This window comes from Fusarium phalaenopsidis (genome assembly GCF_050370095.1).
Source record: "Fusarium phalaenopsidis strain FUZ10S chromosome Unknown contig_32298, whole genome shotgun sequence".
In the NCBI taxonomy this organism is placed as follows: domain Eukaryota; kingdom Fungi; phylum Ascomycota; class Sordariomycetes; order Hypocreales; family Nectriaceae; genus Fusarium; species Fusarium phalaenopsidis.
The window spans coordinates 147,631-163,003 of NW_028145407.1; the positions used below are offsets into that span (position 1 = coordinate 147,631).

The following is a 15,373-nucleotide window of genomic DNA, read 5'->3' on the forward strand; positions in this document are numbered from 1 at the left end:
CAGGCACGTCATGCAAGGCGGTTTCGGAGGCGGAAGTACGGCATTGAACTTCTTGTTTGAGTATGAGGTCTTGTTTTTGGGATTGTTGAGGTTGGATATATGTGGAGGAATGGGTTTAGTGATGAATAATTGTAGGTGCTGACAGAGATCTAGTAATCCAGTTTGAATGCTGACAGCATCAGTCCTGAAGACCAGGCGACTGGGGTGATCCGTATATAATAGATGAGAACGATATCTTGATAGAGATGTAGAAACAGAACATGCCACCAGGCCCTTCAAGTCGCGTCAGTGAGTTCGCCAACATGGCTCCATTGTGGCTTTGTAACACGCTCGTTGTTCGAGGATAGTATTGAGGATATGCTGAGAATGGTCAATACGCGGATATCGCTGAAGTTACAGGGTATCAAATGGATCTCGTCCCGCAACATATGACTGAGGTGAGAAATCTGCCCATCTACGATAGAGCAAAGTAAGTTCTCAATGCCACCTATTTCCGGAGACATTTTAAGCATACACGGGGCATAGCGATTACACATGTATATCTCTAGTGGGGGAAATCGTGATACATGAAGCTCTCTAAACTTCGCTGTGTTAGTCTGAAGAAATGCTTGTTAGGCAAGTTGGACCCATGTGGTTAGACACATGGAGGACAACGGTCAATGTGACGACGTTTACTGAGTAAGACCGAAAGGATATTTTTTTGTCCTTTGCCAAGATGTCCCCAGCCGTCATATGACAATTGCAGTATCCATCGAGGCTGGGTTTCTCGTAAAATTCGCGAAACATTTGCTGATATAGGGTACCCGTCAGGACAAGAATTGCTGGGGCGGACTAGGTGCTCAACCCCCGTATCAAAGGATCCGTCAATCTCCAATGACAAAGCCAATACTAGAATCCTTCGCTCTTGAAGCGAACCGAAGGATACGAGTTTCCATCTAGGCATCTATTTAATAGCTAAACGAGTGTAACCGACTACAAAAGTCCGCTGTCGATAACCGAGACGGTTCAAATTTGCAGAGGTTGCGCCAGCATACGCGTAACCGCCTCGTAAATGGCCCCAGAACATGTGCCCGGCGGGATCCGACTAGACCCCTGGTCTATTCTTAGCCTCGCCCGAATAGTTCTCTTTGGGGTCTAGCGATCGACGGCAAGGTTTCCGGAGGCAATAATGGAGCGGTTTCATGTTGCTCCGCGGGCGAAAGAGGTGTGTTTGATGTGATGCTCACAATTTGTTGATCAAGATTCGTGTCGTTCGCCATTCATGGTGGAGGTCAGCCATGGATGTCACAGAGTGGCAGTGCAAGTTGAGCCGCGACATGGCCGGGCATTTTGCCTTGGGGCTGAGCACGGAAAGTTCGCAAGCTGCCCTGGGGGCGAATTAAACAGTGAGGGGTTCTGTTAGAGATTGATTAGGCTTTACACTGTTTGAGAAATTAATTAATCATTGTTCGACGTTGTTCGAGTCTCGAGCTGAGCATCATCCATAAAACTTCAGTGAACAGAATTAGAGGAGACGCGTGCTCTAGCGCTAACTCTTGGCGCTGCCTCCACCATACGTCACTCCTCGCGGGTAGCTTATAGGCCCCGTCTGTGACATGAGGCCCTGAGGCGTGGGGCACTCTCGGCTGTGGCTCAGTGGGGCTCATGGCCCGCAACCCCAGGCAGCTGTAACGAGATGAAAACAAAGGCTCCAATTGCAGGCCTGTTTAAAGGGAAGGAGGCACCGGGGAAGCTCTTGCATATTGGCCTCGAGGTCCCAGCCTTACCTATGAGGGGATGCAGCTTCAGGATTTCTTCCATCTTTTTTCTCAACTTGAACCTGTATTTTTACGTTGCTTCGACACCCTCCGCCGCCGCTCCAAAGCTTGAAGACTCTCGCTCGTTATTCTACTGAGCGTCGTCAGCTTCCCGACCTTCCGCCACATAGGATTACTCTGTTTCACGACGCCTGGAGCGCGAATTACCCTGATCAGGCCTTGGTCTGCAACGGTGGACAACTTGCAGGCCTGCATCTTCCAAATGACAGCTCCAAGTTAAAGCAAACATGCACCAAACTCCGGCCGACGCCCGTCAGAGGCGCATCATCCAGCTTTCGCAGCAATGGGGTTTTACCTTTCCGCCTAGCGCACCTGCTCCCCTTGCACGGCCGCAGCAGCCGCCCTCCTTCAGAACGCAAGCCGACGATGAGGTCGCCGAAGGCCTATTGCAGAGGAGATGCGCCGAAGTCGCCCAACTACGGCCTAAGAGTGGTCTTTCCCGAGCTTTCTCATCTGGCAATCTCAAGAAGGGCAAGCATTGGGATACTAAGGAGATCTTCAATGTGTTGAACTCTTGGGTTGATAGCTCCGGATCTGCCGGTGTTGCTGAAGCTCTCATCGCAAAGTTGGCTGCTGCGGGTATTGATCTCAGCGGCATGCAAACACACAAGTCTGGACTATTGAATCGACGTCGCAGTTTCGATAACGGTGTCGATCGCACACGACTGCTCAAGTCTGCTATCGAGCGAGATCAACTCGAAATGGTCCAGGTTCTCATCCCTCATGCTGACCCCCTGTCACTCGATACCTGTCTCCCGGCGGCTATTAGGACTAGGAACCCACAAATCGTCGAGGTTCTACTCAGATACGGTGCGAATGCTTCGCAAACTGCTGAGGGCCAGGATGAATTTCGCCAAGCTTGTTCTGTGCCTGCTCTATCAGGCATAGTTGCACTCATTCTACGATCAGAGGGGCGACCGTCACCGGTTTGCGTCTCGCAAGGATTGACAGACTCTGTAAGAGCAAAGTGTTTCGACACCGTTCTACATCTCAGCCGTTCCACAGCAGATGGAAACTATAATCAAGCTGAAGCCCTTAAAATCGCCATCAATAACGAGCGAAGAGACATCGCGATGGCCATTGCCACCGGAAACAAGCCTCCTCAAAGCCCGGGTTTGGAAGAGGCATTCGGGATACTCATCGAACACCCAAAGCTGAATCCAAAGATGAAGCTCGACTTTGCCGAACTTTTACTCTGCTGTGGTGCCCAAGGTGAAATTCTTGCTCGATCGCTCGAGCTGGCTTGTGAGTCTCAGTTCTTTGAGATGGCTGATCTTCTGGCCCGTTACGGAGCTTCTGTTGAGCATAATGATGCTTCTGCTCTGAAGGCTGCCGTATTGAAGGGCCAAGTGAGTCTCGTCAGTTCTTTGCTCAACGGCTCTACTGCCATTGACCCTGCCCTGGCATCGGACTGTGTGTCTTTGATCCCACAGCAAGCGCCAGCTGGAGCGAGACAAGCGTTGCTCCGTATTCTGCTTAAGAAGGGTGCCAACGGGGCTGCCTTGAACGAAAGTCTTGTCCTAGCAGCCAAATCCGGAGATACTGAATCTGTCGAGCTTCTTCTGAACCCCCACTTTCATGACCAAATGAATGGACACCCCAATGGCCATGGGAAGCCACGCATCAACAACCGCCATGCTGTCGCGTCCCCAGATTTCCAGAATGGGGAGGCTTTACGCACTGCTGTCATGAGAGGAGACGCAGATATGACCTCGAGGATTCTTGCCGCAAGGCCTTCGAATGAAACCCTCTCGGCAATTTTCCCCATGATCAAGAGCCTCCCGAATGGAGACCGATATCACATGGTCGAACTCTTCCTCAAAGGGGCATTGACTGGCCCATGTTTGCACACTGCCCTGCAAGACGCGATCAGTGAAGACCCTTACCAGCGAGATGACGCTCTAATCAAACTGCTTTTGAAGTACAATGCGGATATCAACTACAATGAAGGAGCTGGACTGCACACCATCATTGCACAAAAGGATCTCGGACTTCTCTCTTCGCTGATGCAGGCTGCTTCTCCTCAGACAGCAGCGGCACGCATACAGGATGTGATGAAGGTTACAGACCACCGAGCTCGCTATGATATGATGGCAATGCTGTTCAATGCCAGAGCAAGTGTTGGAGTGCAGCATGTGGCTGATGCTTTGCTGGCAACACTGTCGGAAAAGCCAGTCGATATGTCCCTTCTCCATCTCATTCTGCAACAAGGAAGGGCCGACATCAACGCCCTTGACGGCCAGATACTCCAAAAGGCTGTTCAGAATCCGGATCCAAAGGTCCTTGATACAGTCCTCAGCATTGGCAAGCAGAATGTGGACACAATACCCCGTTGTCTCGACGGATTGGCTCCTCTCCCGTCCACAGACAACAAGGCCTGGAAGCTCGGGGTGATATTATCAAAGTCGGCCAGGAAACTCGACCTGAACTCGATGCTAGTTCGGGAAGTCCAATCTCTGGTCCAAGATAGCTCGGATAAATCGTCCATGTCTACCTTGTCCACGTTGAAGAAGCTGCTAGAGTGTGGCGCTGACCCCAATGCGTACCAGGCACGGCCCCTGTGCACCGCAGTTGCTGCAGCTCGAGAGCCACTGGTTGACATCATGTTTAACTGCGAGAAATCTCCAACCCCGGCTTCACTTGCGGTTGCTTTGCCTCATGCGCTGTCCATTTCGGACCCTATGAACCGCTTGGCTTTCACCAAGACATTGGTCGAAGCTGGTGCCCTACCACGTGAGGTCAACAGGGCACTTGGCCATGCTATCGGTCATTTCACTTCTGATTTTGCGCTGGTTAGTACACTGGCCAGCTCTGCTGATGCCTCAGATGGCGAGGCCTTGGCCTTGGCTATTTCGAAGGAATCACCTGAAATCCTTGACCTGCTTCTCTCGCGGACCAAGCATACAATTGAGATCAGGAACTCTTGCCTGGACACAGCAATGAAGATTACGGACTGGACATCGAGGCTTGCCATTTGCAGTCGGTTGGCGAAAGCTGGGGTATCCCCGCAAGCAGCCTCCAACGCATTGCTCATCGCGGCTCGTGATGGAGACCTTGAGCTTGGAGATGTCCTGATTGCCCATGGCGCAAGCATCTCCACAAACGACGGTCAGGCCATTATTGAGGCATGCCGAGGTGGCTCTGTTGAGGTCCTGGATGTCCTTCTGAGGTCAAATGTTGACGTTCAGAAACTCACTCTTGAGCGAGGCTTCCAGGCTGCCACTGAAGTTGGAGATCTAAACAAGAGAGCTATGGTCTTTGAACGTCTCCTCAAGAGAGGCGTCTCGGGTGAAGTTGTGGACATTCAACTCGTGTCGGCTGCCAAGTCTGGCGAAGCAGGGAAGGAGATTCTGCGAGTTGTGTTGGCAGCTGGCGCGGACCCTAATTACAGCAACGGTGAAGCGGTCGTAGCGGCAACTAGGAGTGCTTTCGTCGGAAATCTTGAGTTGTTACTGGGGCTATGGCATCAGGGGAACAACCAGGTAAGTGGCTTAGCCTTAATGCATGTGGAGTTGCTGACGCGTCTGAATAGAAGAAGGCATCGCCCCCAACATTGATAAGAGCATTGAAGGCATGCTGGAAGCTCAGTCGCGACATTCGATATCAGATTGTTGAGGATCTGTTTAAAGCCGGCATGTTAGCTACTGACGAGGTCCACATCGCCTTGAGCAAGGGCGTTGGTGAGGATGAACCAGACGAAAGACTGATTCAGCTCTTGCTTGACTCTGGTGCATCTCCCCTGACCAATGGCTGCTACGCTATGGTTCAGGCTGTGCAGGGTGTCAAAGCATCTCCGTTGAAGCTGCTGTTGGCGCGAGACATCTCTGAGCAAGACATCAACCAGATCTTTTCGGGAGGTTTTACAGCCGAGAAATTCGCAACGTGGTTTAGCCCGGAAGGCTTCGAAGTCGCAAAGATGCTCCTGGAAAAGGGAGCAAATGGGGAAGCTCTGAGTGGTGCCATGGTTCTGGTGATGAAGAACAGCACAGACGAAACTGAGTCGCTGGCCGACCAATTCGTTGAGCTCTTCATTGAGCATGGCGTGGACATTGACTATGAGAATGGGGAACCTCTGGTTTGGGCGGCGTCGAAGGCCAATGCGTTCTGGACAGAGAAGCTTCTCACTTGCAAGCCATCAGCCCAAACCCTCTCCCTTGCCTTTGAACGTTTGTTCGACACGGCTAGGTCCCCCGACGAGGTGTTAAGGCTCTTTGAACTGTTTTCTGGATACCGAGATGGCGAGGTTGGGCTGGATATCATGGTACGGAGTCCTGGATCCGAGCCTATTTTGGTCAAGGCAATCTCGCAATATCCAAGATCGTCCGAGGTACTACAGACATTGCTGGACGCCGGATTCTACCACGACCAGACCACAACATATCGCATCCACGAGAAGGTCGACGAGCCTGAAGAAGTGACGGTCTTGGGATGGGCCATTGCTCAACCGCAGAAGAAGGTCAGCTCGAACCTGATCAAGATGCTGATTGAGCGCGGCGGTGAGTCCCTGACATCCCTGACATGAACAAGTGCTAACTCTGATAGCCAACGTCAACTTTGAAACAACAATCAGCAGGACGACACCGCTGATGCTGGCCATTCAAACTCGTCGACCAGACATTGTCAAAGAACTACTCATCGAAGGTGCTAACGTCGATGTTACCGATGCCATGGGTCGAACACCACTCTCGATGGCGACTGAAATCGGTGGCGAACTATCTACTCGAATGATGGGCAACCTCCTCGCAATTGACCAGTCGGAAGATGATGGATCGTTGCACAATGCTGCCAGAGAGCTGAATCTGGCGGCAGTAACGGTTCTTGTGGAGCATGGTCACCATCCTGATTTCCCCAGCCCACTGCACGACGGTCGCAGTGCCTTGGGAGAGGTCTGCCTCAATGGATCCAACTCGGGAGCGCTCACGGCGGACCGGGAAAAGCTCATGAATAGGGTCATCACGTTCCTGGTCAAGGCAGGGTCTGACCTGAGCATCAAGTCACATGGGAAATCATTGCTTCTTCTCTGCTTTGAAGCCTCGGACGCCCTCGCGACCACCCGAGTCTTTTTGAAGGCAGCCATGTGGAAGGACATCAACAAGCCCTTTAACCACTACACTGATGGCGAGTATACTTACTCGCCGACAATGTATATCAAGAAGGTTATGGCCGAGTCGGATACGCGAGATCAACTTCTCGAGCTACTGCAAAAGAATCGGGCGGTGGATGTGTACTATGCGAACTCGGGAGACCAGCCAGATGATGCCATTGGTTTGCCAGCTGATATGGAAGTCGAAGAGCGAGAACGAAGAGCTCGACTTAGGCGCATCATGCTCGAGTCGGAAGACCACGCCATTGCTCTCGCGCGTAGAAAGGAGGTGGCCAATGTGGAAAGAGAAATCTGGGAGAACAAGGCAGAGATCGAGGATGCCCGCCGCCGCAAGCTTCATAATGAAGACCTCATGTCGACTCGACACAAGGCTGACCTGGAGGAATCGCTCTTCAATGCTGCGTTGAAGAGACGCCTTTCAGAGCAACACAAGCTGACCCAGTCAAGCCTCGACCGCACAAAGGCGGTGGCTGCAGCGGAACTGAAGGCCGAGGAGACACGACAGCAGAAGATGCTGGAATGGGAAACCAAGATGAATACGGAACGCGCAAGTAACGCTCAGGCGCTCAGCAGCCTGCGGGTTAGTGAGCGGGAGGAGCTGGATCGCATCGAGAGAGGGTCCGATGAACGGATTAACAAGAGATTGGAGGCTCAAAAGAAGTTGGTAGAGACACAGGAGAGGTTGGCGAAGCGGATAGCCTCGGTTCCAGGAGGTGCGGACGCAAGGAGACAGATTGGATTCGTGGAGGAGGTTAACTAAGGTCCTCCATTGATGGCAGACTGAACTTGGCTGAATGCAAGGCGTCGGGTGTTGGAAAATTGGGCATCTAGATACCTCTTTCGTTTGTAGCAATGGATTTTTGAGTACATACTGGCAATCAAAAACATTAAAACTATTGAGTAATACCGTCGGTTCTGTCATGGAGAATGGACGTCTATTCGTGATGCTTCGAGGTGCCTTGATGTTCATGTGTGGACCCGACTTACAGAGCTCACCGCCTTGGGCAGAAAAGTTGACCGCCAAAAAATTATGCGTTTTCTGCCCCTCCATCAAGCATCGCAAAATCGCAGCTCAATTCTTTCACGTCGCACACCAACATGAAGAACTCAAAGAAGAAGGGCGGCTCGTCCGCGAGCCGAATCGCCGATGCGCGATTCGCAGACTTTGAAACCGATCCCCGATTTCGGCTGCCATCGAAGAAGCAGACCAAGACGACAATCGACAAGCGATTCGCGCACATGCTCACGGACAACGAGTTTACTGCCACCGCCAAAGTTGATCGATACGGTCGAAAAGTAAAGTCGGATTCCAAGAAGAAGGCTCTCCAGAGGCTATACCGTCAGGAAGATGAGGATGAGGATGAGGAGGAGAAGGAGGAGGACATTGAGGTTGACGACGACGAGGTGGTTCAGAGGGAGCTGCGAAAGGCGCATGAGAAATATGATCCTGCGCGTGGCGGCGGCTTCTCTTCTTCCGAGTCAGATTCTGACTCTGATGATGAGTCTGATTCTGATGAGGAGGGTGGCGCGCAAGTTGACGCTGAGGGTGACATGCAGCGCTTCCAGGATGAGCAGAACGAGGTTGAGGCTGGAGAGGTGACGAATCGAATCGCCATTGTCAACCTTGACTGGGATCACGTCAAGTCTACCGATTTGATGGCTCTTTTCAACAGTTTCCTCCCAGAGAGTGGCGGTAGCATCGAGAAGATTTCAGTCTACCCCAGCGAGTTTGGCAAGGAGCGCATGCAGCAGGAGGAGGTGGAGGGACCCCCGAAGGCATTGTTCAAGGATTCTAAGGGCGACAACTCGGATGAGGATTCTGATGAGGACAGTGACGAGGAGAGTGAGGATGGAGATGAGAAGATCAAGAAGGCCCTGCTTCAGGAGGGCGATGACCAGGACTTTGACAGCGATGCGCTCCGATCCTACCAGCTCGACCGTCTACGGTACTACTACGCCGTCATGATTTGTTCGAGCCCATCGGTCGCGCAGAAGCTGTATGAGGCTGTCGATGGACGAGAGTACCAGTCTTCCTCCAATTTCCTCGACCTGCGGTTCGTCCCCGACGACGTCACCTTCGATGACGAGCCTCGAGATGAATGCGACAAGGTGCCCGACTCTTATACCCCCATTGAGTTTGTCACCAATGCTCTGCAGAGCTCCAAGGTGAAGCTCACTTGGGACATGCATCCGGAGGAGGTCTCGCGCAAGGAGTCCATCAACCGTGCTTTCACTGGTAAGCGCGGCGAGATTGAGGAGAACGACCTCAAGGCCTATCTGGCTAGTGATAGCGAGGATGAAGATGACGTGGAGGAGGAGGTTGCCGAGGAAGAGGAAGCAGCAGAGGATGAGCCCAAGCTCTCCAAGAAGGAGTTGGCGCGTCGAAAGATGCGAGCAGCACTGGGCTTGTCTGAGGAGCCTACCAAGGCTTCCAAGAATGGACCTGTGGGTGACATGGAAATCACCTTTACGCCCGCCCTCACAGAATCCGCCCCCAAGAAGGAGGCTGCGGAGGAGACAACAATCGAAAAGTACAAGCGAAAGGAAAAGGAGAGAAAGGAGAAGAAGCGCGAAAAGGCTCGAGCCAAGCGAGAAGGTCGTGACCCTGACGCATCGGATGAGGAGGTTGTAGATGCGCCAGCCGCTGAGACAGAGGACCTTGGTTTCGACGATCCTTTCTTCACCACTGCCGATGACCCTGCGCCAGTATCAAAGACTTCCATCCGCAAGGAAGAGCGCCTCAAGAAGCGTCAAGCCCGTGAGGCTGCTGAAGCCGAGTCCAAGGCCCAAAAGTCACAGTTAGAAAAGGTCATGGCCGAGGATGCGGATGATAACCAAGTCGCGCACCTGGACCACTTCGACATGAACGAGATCATCAAGGCCGAGAAGAACAAGAAGAAGAAGGGTAAGGCCAAGAAGCGCGCCGAGGCTAAGGAGTCGCGCGGCGGTCTGCAGGAGGACTTCAAGATGGACGTTACAGATGACCGTTTCAAGGCTGTGTTTGAGAGCCACGAGTATGCTATTGATCCTTCAAACCCCAAGTTCAAGGCTACAGAGGGTATGCAGCAGTTGCTTGAGGAGAGTAGGAAGAAGAGGAGGGGCGCGGATGACGGTGAGGAACCGAGGAGCAAGAAGGTCAAGAAGGGACGGAGGTGAAAGGGGCGGTAATATAAAGGGGCTGACTAGACGGTGTATCAAAAAAAGTTTAGGAGTTTGGTGATTAACAAGTTTGGTATCTGATAGCCATGATTCATAAAGCACATAGTGCGTAGTGTTATTTCTACAACGCTGCCGTCTTTTTACTCAAAACACGCTCTTCGACGAATTTCACCCATCTACAAAAGTGCTTACTCGGCGTCAAGAGGCTTCTGGCCGCTCCAGAAATGCATCTTTCCGTAGGCGTGTACTCGAGGGTCTCTCATCGACTTGCGGCACTCGGCAAAGAAGATCTCCATCTCGTTCTTTTCCCAGCCCATCTTTGGGAAGTGGAGGGCTCCTACGGCGGGGAAGAATTCTTCGCAGGCGGTGCGGTAGTACATGCCCACAAGACGCATGACCCTGTATTTGTTAGTATTCTCGTCGTGGACAGAATAGGGGGCTTGCTTACTTGTCTTTGGGCCATGTGCCGTAGGGGAGCTTGATGTAGTTGTGCTGGATGTTGACGAAACCTGCCTCAGCAAGATACTGGCCTCCAAATACAGCAGCATGCGCATTGGTTTCGAACTGAGCAAAGGCCTGGACGAGGTATTCTGTGAAGCGTTTAAGGGGCCAGTCCTCGGGGATTGTGTCATCGTCGGAGTGTACTTGGCCGTCAACGTCTTGGAGTTCCACCCAGGCTCCGGGTTTCATGTTTCTGATGAGAGTTAGAAGAAGGATGGGGAAGTCGGGGTGAGATGGGATACACACGCGTATGCTTGCTGGAGGAGAAGGACTGGGGACTTGAGGATGGGGATCATGTTGCGGAGGTGGACAAAGTCAAAGTCGTCACCATTGAGCCACTCATCTTCAACATCGTCGACTAAGAACCTGAATAGAATTAGCAACATAATTGCACTCATTGTACCGTCACTTACTTGACGTTTGGAGGTACCCAGCAAGGCTGAATTGGGCTGAGATCGAGACCCAGCACCTCTGCACTCGGATACTTGTCTCCCACTATGAGGGCGTTAGCAAGCTCCTCTACTTAAACAGCCAGTCCAACATACTCTCAATAGCCCATATCCCCGTCCCCGTCCCCAAATCAGCAATCTTTTGCGGATTCTTCCCAATAGGAGCATAGCACAACCTCCCATCCGTAGCCTCCAGCATCATGGCATGCAGCATATCCTCCCTATTCTGCTCCGCCTCATCATTCGGCAGTGGATATCTACCATGGCGATAGCGGTGATACCGACGGCCGTTTTGAAAGCTGTGCTCGTAGATGCTCGAGCCGATCGAGGTAGAGTCAGAGTCACCGGCTATCGAGTCGGCGTCAAACTCGCTGGCTGAGAATTCGCCGTCTTCGTCGCTGCCGCCGGCCTCGATTAGGGCGTTTCCGTGGAGGAGGCCTTGGTTTTGGGGGAGGGGTTCTTGTTGTTGTTGTGTTTGTTCTATGAGGGTTAGTTTCTATTATAAGAGTGTGGTCCCCTCGTGGCAGTTAACCCTCTTTAGGTCTCTGCTTTGTGCTACCATACCTGGATCATTGACATCATCCGGCTTACCTTGTATTCGCGGGCTGCCCTTTGGGCTCCCCTTTGGACTCTCCCTAGGGCTTGTTCGTTTGTCCCCCATGATGATATATGCTTTGCGCCAGTAATTGTGACTCCCGCCAACACGCCGCAGGTTCAATGACGAGCGGGACGTTCCAGATAAAGAGAAAGGAATAGAATCACGAGACAAACATGCAATGTCTGCGAGAGGAGGAGGTCCCCTATGAGGAGAAGTGAAACCTCGGTCGACCAGTGGGGCGCAGATGCAAGAACCAGGTATGCCCAGTGTACAGAGTATCCCCTCGTGGATTATCCTGGTGCAGAAATGTGACAGGTTACTGAGGCAAGGGAGAAGAGAGAACAAGAAATGTGCGTGTGAGAATTGAGACAGAAAAAACAGGTACGGTAGATGCCACTAATATAAACCGCCAAACAAGAAGACTTGCCATTTGCCAGCCATGATTGACAGCAAAACCTGTCAAGTCGATGGCGTTCCAAGAAAGCTTGTGACGGAAAAACCTTGAGAGGAACGAACCCAAGAGTCTGGGCCCGGGGCTTTAATGCCAGTCGGGACGGCATGGCGCATCATGACAGCGAGTGAGGGGGACGGGATGCCGCGTGTCTAACCCAGGTGTGATGAATGAGGCTTTTTGTTCAATAGTTTGGGTCCTCGTTCCCCGGGGCCTCGGACTCGGTAGGGCAGTTTGGCGTTGAGGGGATCTGCTGAGGCATACCAACGAGACGTGCGTGCTTAACCTGGATTCACTTGGTTTTGGAGATTGTTGACTTCTTGGAATTGACGTTTTTTGCGCTCGAGCCTCGTGGTAGTAGAGGTTTGGACTTGGTGATGGCTGCAATTGGTTGCTGGATGCGGTTGCGTGATGGGGGGTTGCTGAGACATTCATCTGCTGCTGGACGAAAGAGTTGTGTTGGTGATGGAGGAGAATAAGCCAAGAAGATGTGGTTGGAACCACGAAGCAATTGTAATTGATTAGCTGCATGATGGTGCAAGACTGCTTGCTGTAGTGGCCTCGTCCTGTTGAGCACGCTGATCACCAATAGAGACAGCATACAATTGAGACGAGGTCTTTCTCTGTTGGTCAGCCCCCTTTCATTTCGCAATACCATGCTCACAGTTGATCTCTCTAGGCGCCCAAATCAGCGTGTAAGCCGTCATAGCATATATCCCCGAGAGGACATCTCCACCACGCCAGAAACCTTGACCAGGTCCCCACCGGCCTTGCGGATAAAGATAGCCTCAAATGTTGCTTGAATTAAGATGATGAGCGGATCTACGGTGCCAAGATCTACGACCCTCTTTACCACCCCATCACGACCAAGATCTCGGGACGCCATTTAATGTCGCGTAGATGGAGAATAAAGACTACAGCCACAAAGCTTCCCACCTATGAAGATCTCAACAAGTCCCCGATCACCTCGGGCCGGGGACCTTCGAGATGGCTTTCTCTGCCGAGCCACAGACTGCGAGGTCCCCGTGGAATGTATTCAAGGCGTTAGCTTGGGGTTGTTCGATGGAAGCCAAGAGGGCATCGCATACGCCCTCGGCAGTGGATGGATGTTTGCCTCGGTTATGGAAGTGAAGTTTAAATCGAACTTCCGCGGAGTCAAGTAGGGAGGGAGCTTCACATCGTGGAACGTGATGCTGGTGGATTGGATCTGGAAAAAGGCTGTCCAATGTGATGCTTGTTGATTTCAGCAACCCATGGGGGACAACCAGCCAGACTACAGATACAGCCTCACCAGCACCCATGTCCGATATCGCCATGGGGACTCTGGCAGTCCCATGGGTGGGGAGATCAAGGATCCGGCTACGACGTGCCGGTCGATATGGTCTGTCCCAGAATAAGCAAGAGCCTCAAAGAGCCCTCGAGATGGTGGCTACAACAATGCAACTCGAGGCATGGGGAAATGACCATTGTGATTGCCAAGATGCAAACACTGAGATGTAGATGCATGCGGCCGTAAGAAGCTGGCACACCATCACGTCCTAGTGCCAAGAGATAGAAGCTCGAATATCCCAAGACGGAAATTGAATCTGCAAAGCTGAGAGAGCTAAGCAAAGAAGCAGCTAGACCGTGAAAGCTTGAGTTGTCATGTGGACTATTTAAATAGACTGGGACCCCCACAAGAGGAGCTTTTTCTTATCTCTCACTGCGAGGGGATGTGTGTAGCGTCGTAGTGAGTGTGTGTGTGCACGACATGGGGAACCCACGGGAAGGAGACGACTGGTTCTGGATTTTTCGGATAAGCGAAAAAAAGCAGGCCAGGCCAAGGCTGCGTGGGATGATGCGCAGATGGGGATGCGAGTGGTGAGAGGTTGGACCTCCACCAGTTCGCTGCGAGACAGAATGAGGTGACTCGCGATGGATTGACCTGACTCGCCACTGAAGACACTGAAGAAGTCTTGCACAATCCATCCATAATGCTGCACTGATAGTTCTGTAAAAAATGAACAATGACTGTGTTACTGTGCTCACCGACTTGTCACACTGAATAGCTGCCGTCCCCTAGCGCCATCGAGATCCTGATCAGAAGAAGAAGCTTGGACGGTTATGGAGGGGCCCGGGGTCATGACACCCTCACAAGTCGGCGCCACCATGCCCGTCTCAGCATGACCATCCCATGACGATTCCTGGTCTGTGGGGAAACGCGTGAGCCCTATTTTTTTCTCATTGCTTTTGTGTGTGTGAAAGCTCGACGTTACAGTCCCTTAGCCTATAACTAGCTGATGGATCATCATGGCCGCCGCCTTGATAACGCTGCTCGCCGCTGTCGTGCCCTTTCTCTTCACCGTCCCCATCTCTCTTCTCCTCATCACCTACCTCATCCAGTCTCGAGATAAATTCGAGCTCGTCGAGAGTCCAGACACGCCGGCCTCGTCCCCTCCTCTGTCCCCCGTGTCAGACGCCCACAGTTTCTTCTTCGACGATAGTCCCTTCTTGATAGACTAAAAGGAAAAGGCCATGCCCGCCGACTCGACGACCCCTCTGCTCCCCATCTCCACTCCCACCGCCGTCGCCACTCCTCTCTTTGCGAGGCAATCGCCCGATCCTCCTCCCTCGGTCGCAAACAATGTCCAGCGCCTCGCCATCGCCACCTTCTCGGTCGTTCGTCTCCTGCGCGGCCTCTCCCTCATAGCCTACCCGCGCTTCGGCCTCTGGGCTCTCGACATTCCTCCCGATGGAAGCGCATACATGCTTGCTAGTTTGATTGGTGTGCGCGATGTGCTCCTCGCCGGTTTCCTCTATACTGCCGATACGCCTTCGGACCCGACTGCTCGTCGCGAAGTTACGCGCGCCCTGGTGGTGAACCTCCTGAGCGACGCGCTGGACGCGTTTGTCCTCATTTTCTACGCCGCGTGGTCTGCTGACTGGGGAAACCCCGTCGCCGTCATCGTTATATCCGCCGTCATGGCTATCCTCGAACACCTGACGCTCTGGAGCCTCAGCGAAGACGAATGGAACGCGCTCGACCACCGAAGCCTCGAGGATGACAAGAAGGCAAGGATGAATGCATGGCTGAGGGAGCTGGAGCGCTGCGGACCTGAGCAGTCGGTCGTTCCGCCGTCGTCGCGGGCTTCTGTGCGATACGGAGCAGTGGTTTAGTGGCGGATAGGAGGTACAAAAGCTGGCGAGGGTTGGTTTGATATTGTTGCAAGGCGTTACAAGGAGTTTTGAACGTATTCCTCGATAGGATACGGCTGGAGTTTGGAGTCTACATACACGAAACGATTTAGCGGGATA

At 52.6% G+C, this 15,373-nt stretch overlaps 4 protein-coding genes across 4 annotated transcripts; 3 read left to right on the top strand and 1 right to left on the bottom strand.

Annotated features, from left to right (window-relative positions):
* Positions 1-2,044: 2,044 nt before the first annotated feature.
* Positions 2,045-7,681, top strand: LRP88_06636 (uncharacterized protein; the record flags this gene model as incomplete). The annotated part of the gene is made up of 3 exons (XM_083243174.1): positions 2,045-5,299; positions 5,350-6,313; positions 6,432-7,681. The coding sequence occupies 3 exons, from the start codon at positions 2,045-2,047 to the stop codon at positions 7,679-7,681; spliced, it is 5,469 nt and encodes a 1,822-aa protein (XP_083100398.1).
* A 338-nt stretch (positions 7,682-8,019) lies between these two features.
* LRP88_06637 (pre-rRNA-processing protein ESF1) lies at positions 8,020-10,077 on the top strand (the record flags this gene model as incomplete). Its single annotated transcript, XM_083243175.1, has 1 exon — positions 8,020-10,077. The coding sequence occupies one exon, from the start codon at positions 8,020-8,022 to the stop codon at positions 10,075-10,077; it is 2,058 nt and encodes a 685-aa protein (XP_083100399.1).
* A 191-nt stretch (positions 10,078-10,268) lies between these two features.
* On the bottom strand, positions 10,269-11,691 carry LRP88_06638 (methyltransferase domain-containing protein; the record flags this gene model as incomplete). The annotated part of the gene is made up of 6 exons (XM_083243176.1): positions 10,269-10,479; positions 10,529-10,774; positions 10,828-10,947; positions 10,995-11,076; positions 11,127-11,510; positions 11,622-11,691. 6 exons carry the CDS (start codon positions 11,689-11,691, stop codon positions 10,269-10,271), a joined length of 1,113 nt encoding a protein of 370 aa, XP_083100400.1.
* Positions 11,692-14,593: 2,902 nt separating this feature from the next.
* LRP88_06639 (uncharacterized protein) lies at positions 14,594-15,235 on the top strand (the record flags this gene model as incomplete). The annotated part of the gene is made up of 1 exon (XM_083243177.1): positions 14,594-15,235. The coding sequence occupies one exon, from the start codon at positions 14,594-14,596 to the stop codon at positions 15,233-15,235; it is 642 nt and encodes a 213-aa protein (XP_083100401.1).
* Between the last annotated feature and the right edge of the window lie 138 nt (positions 15,236-15,373).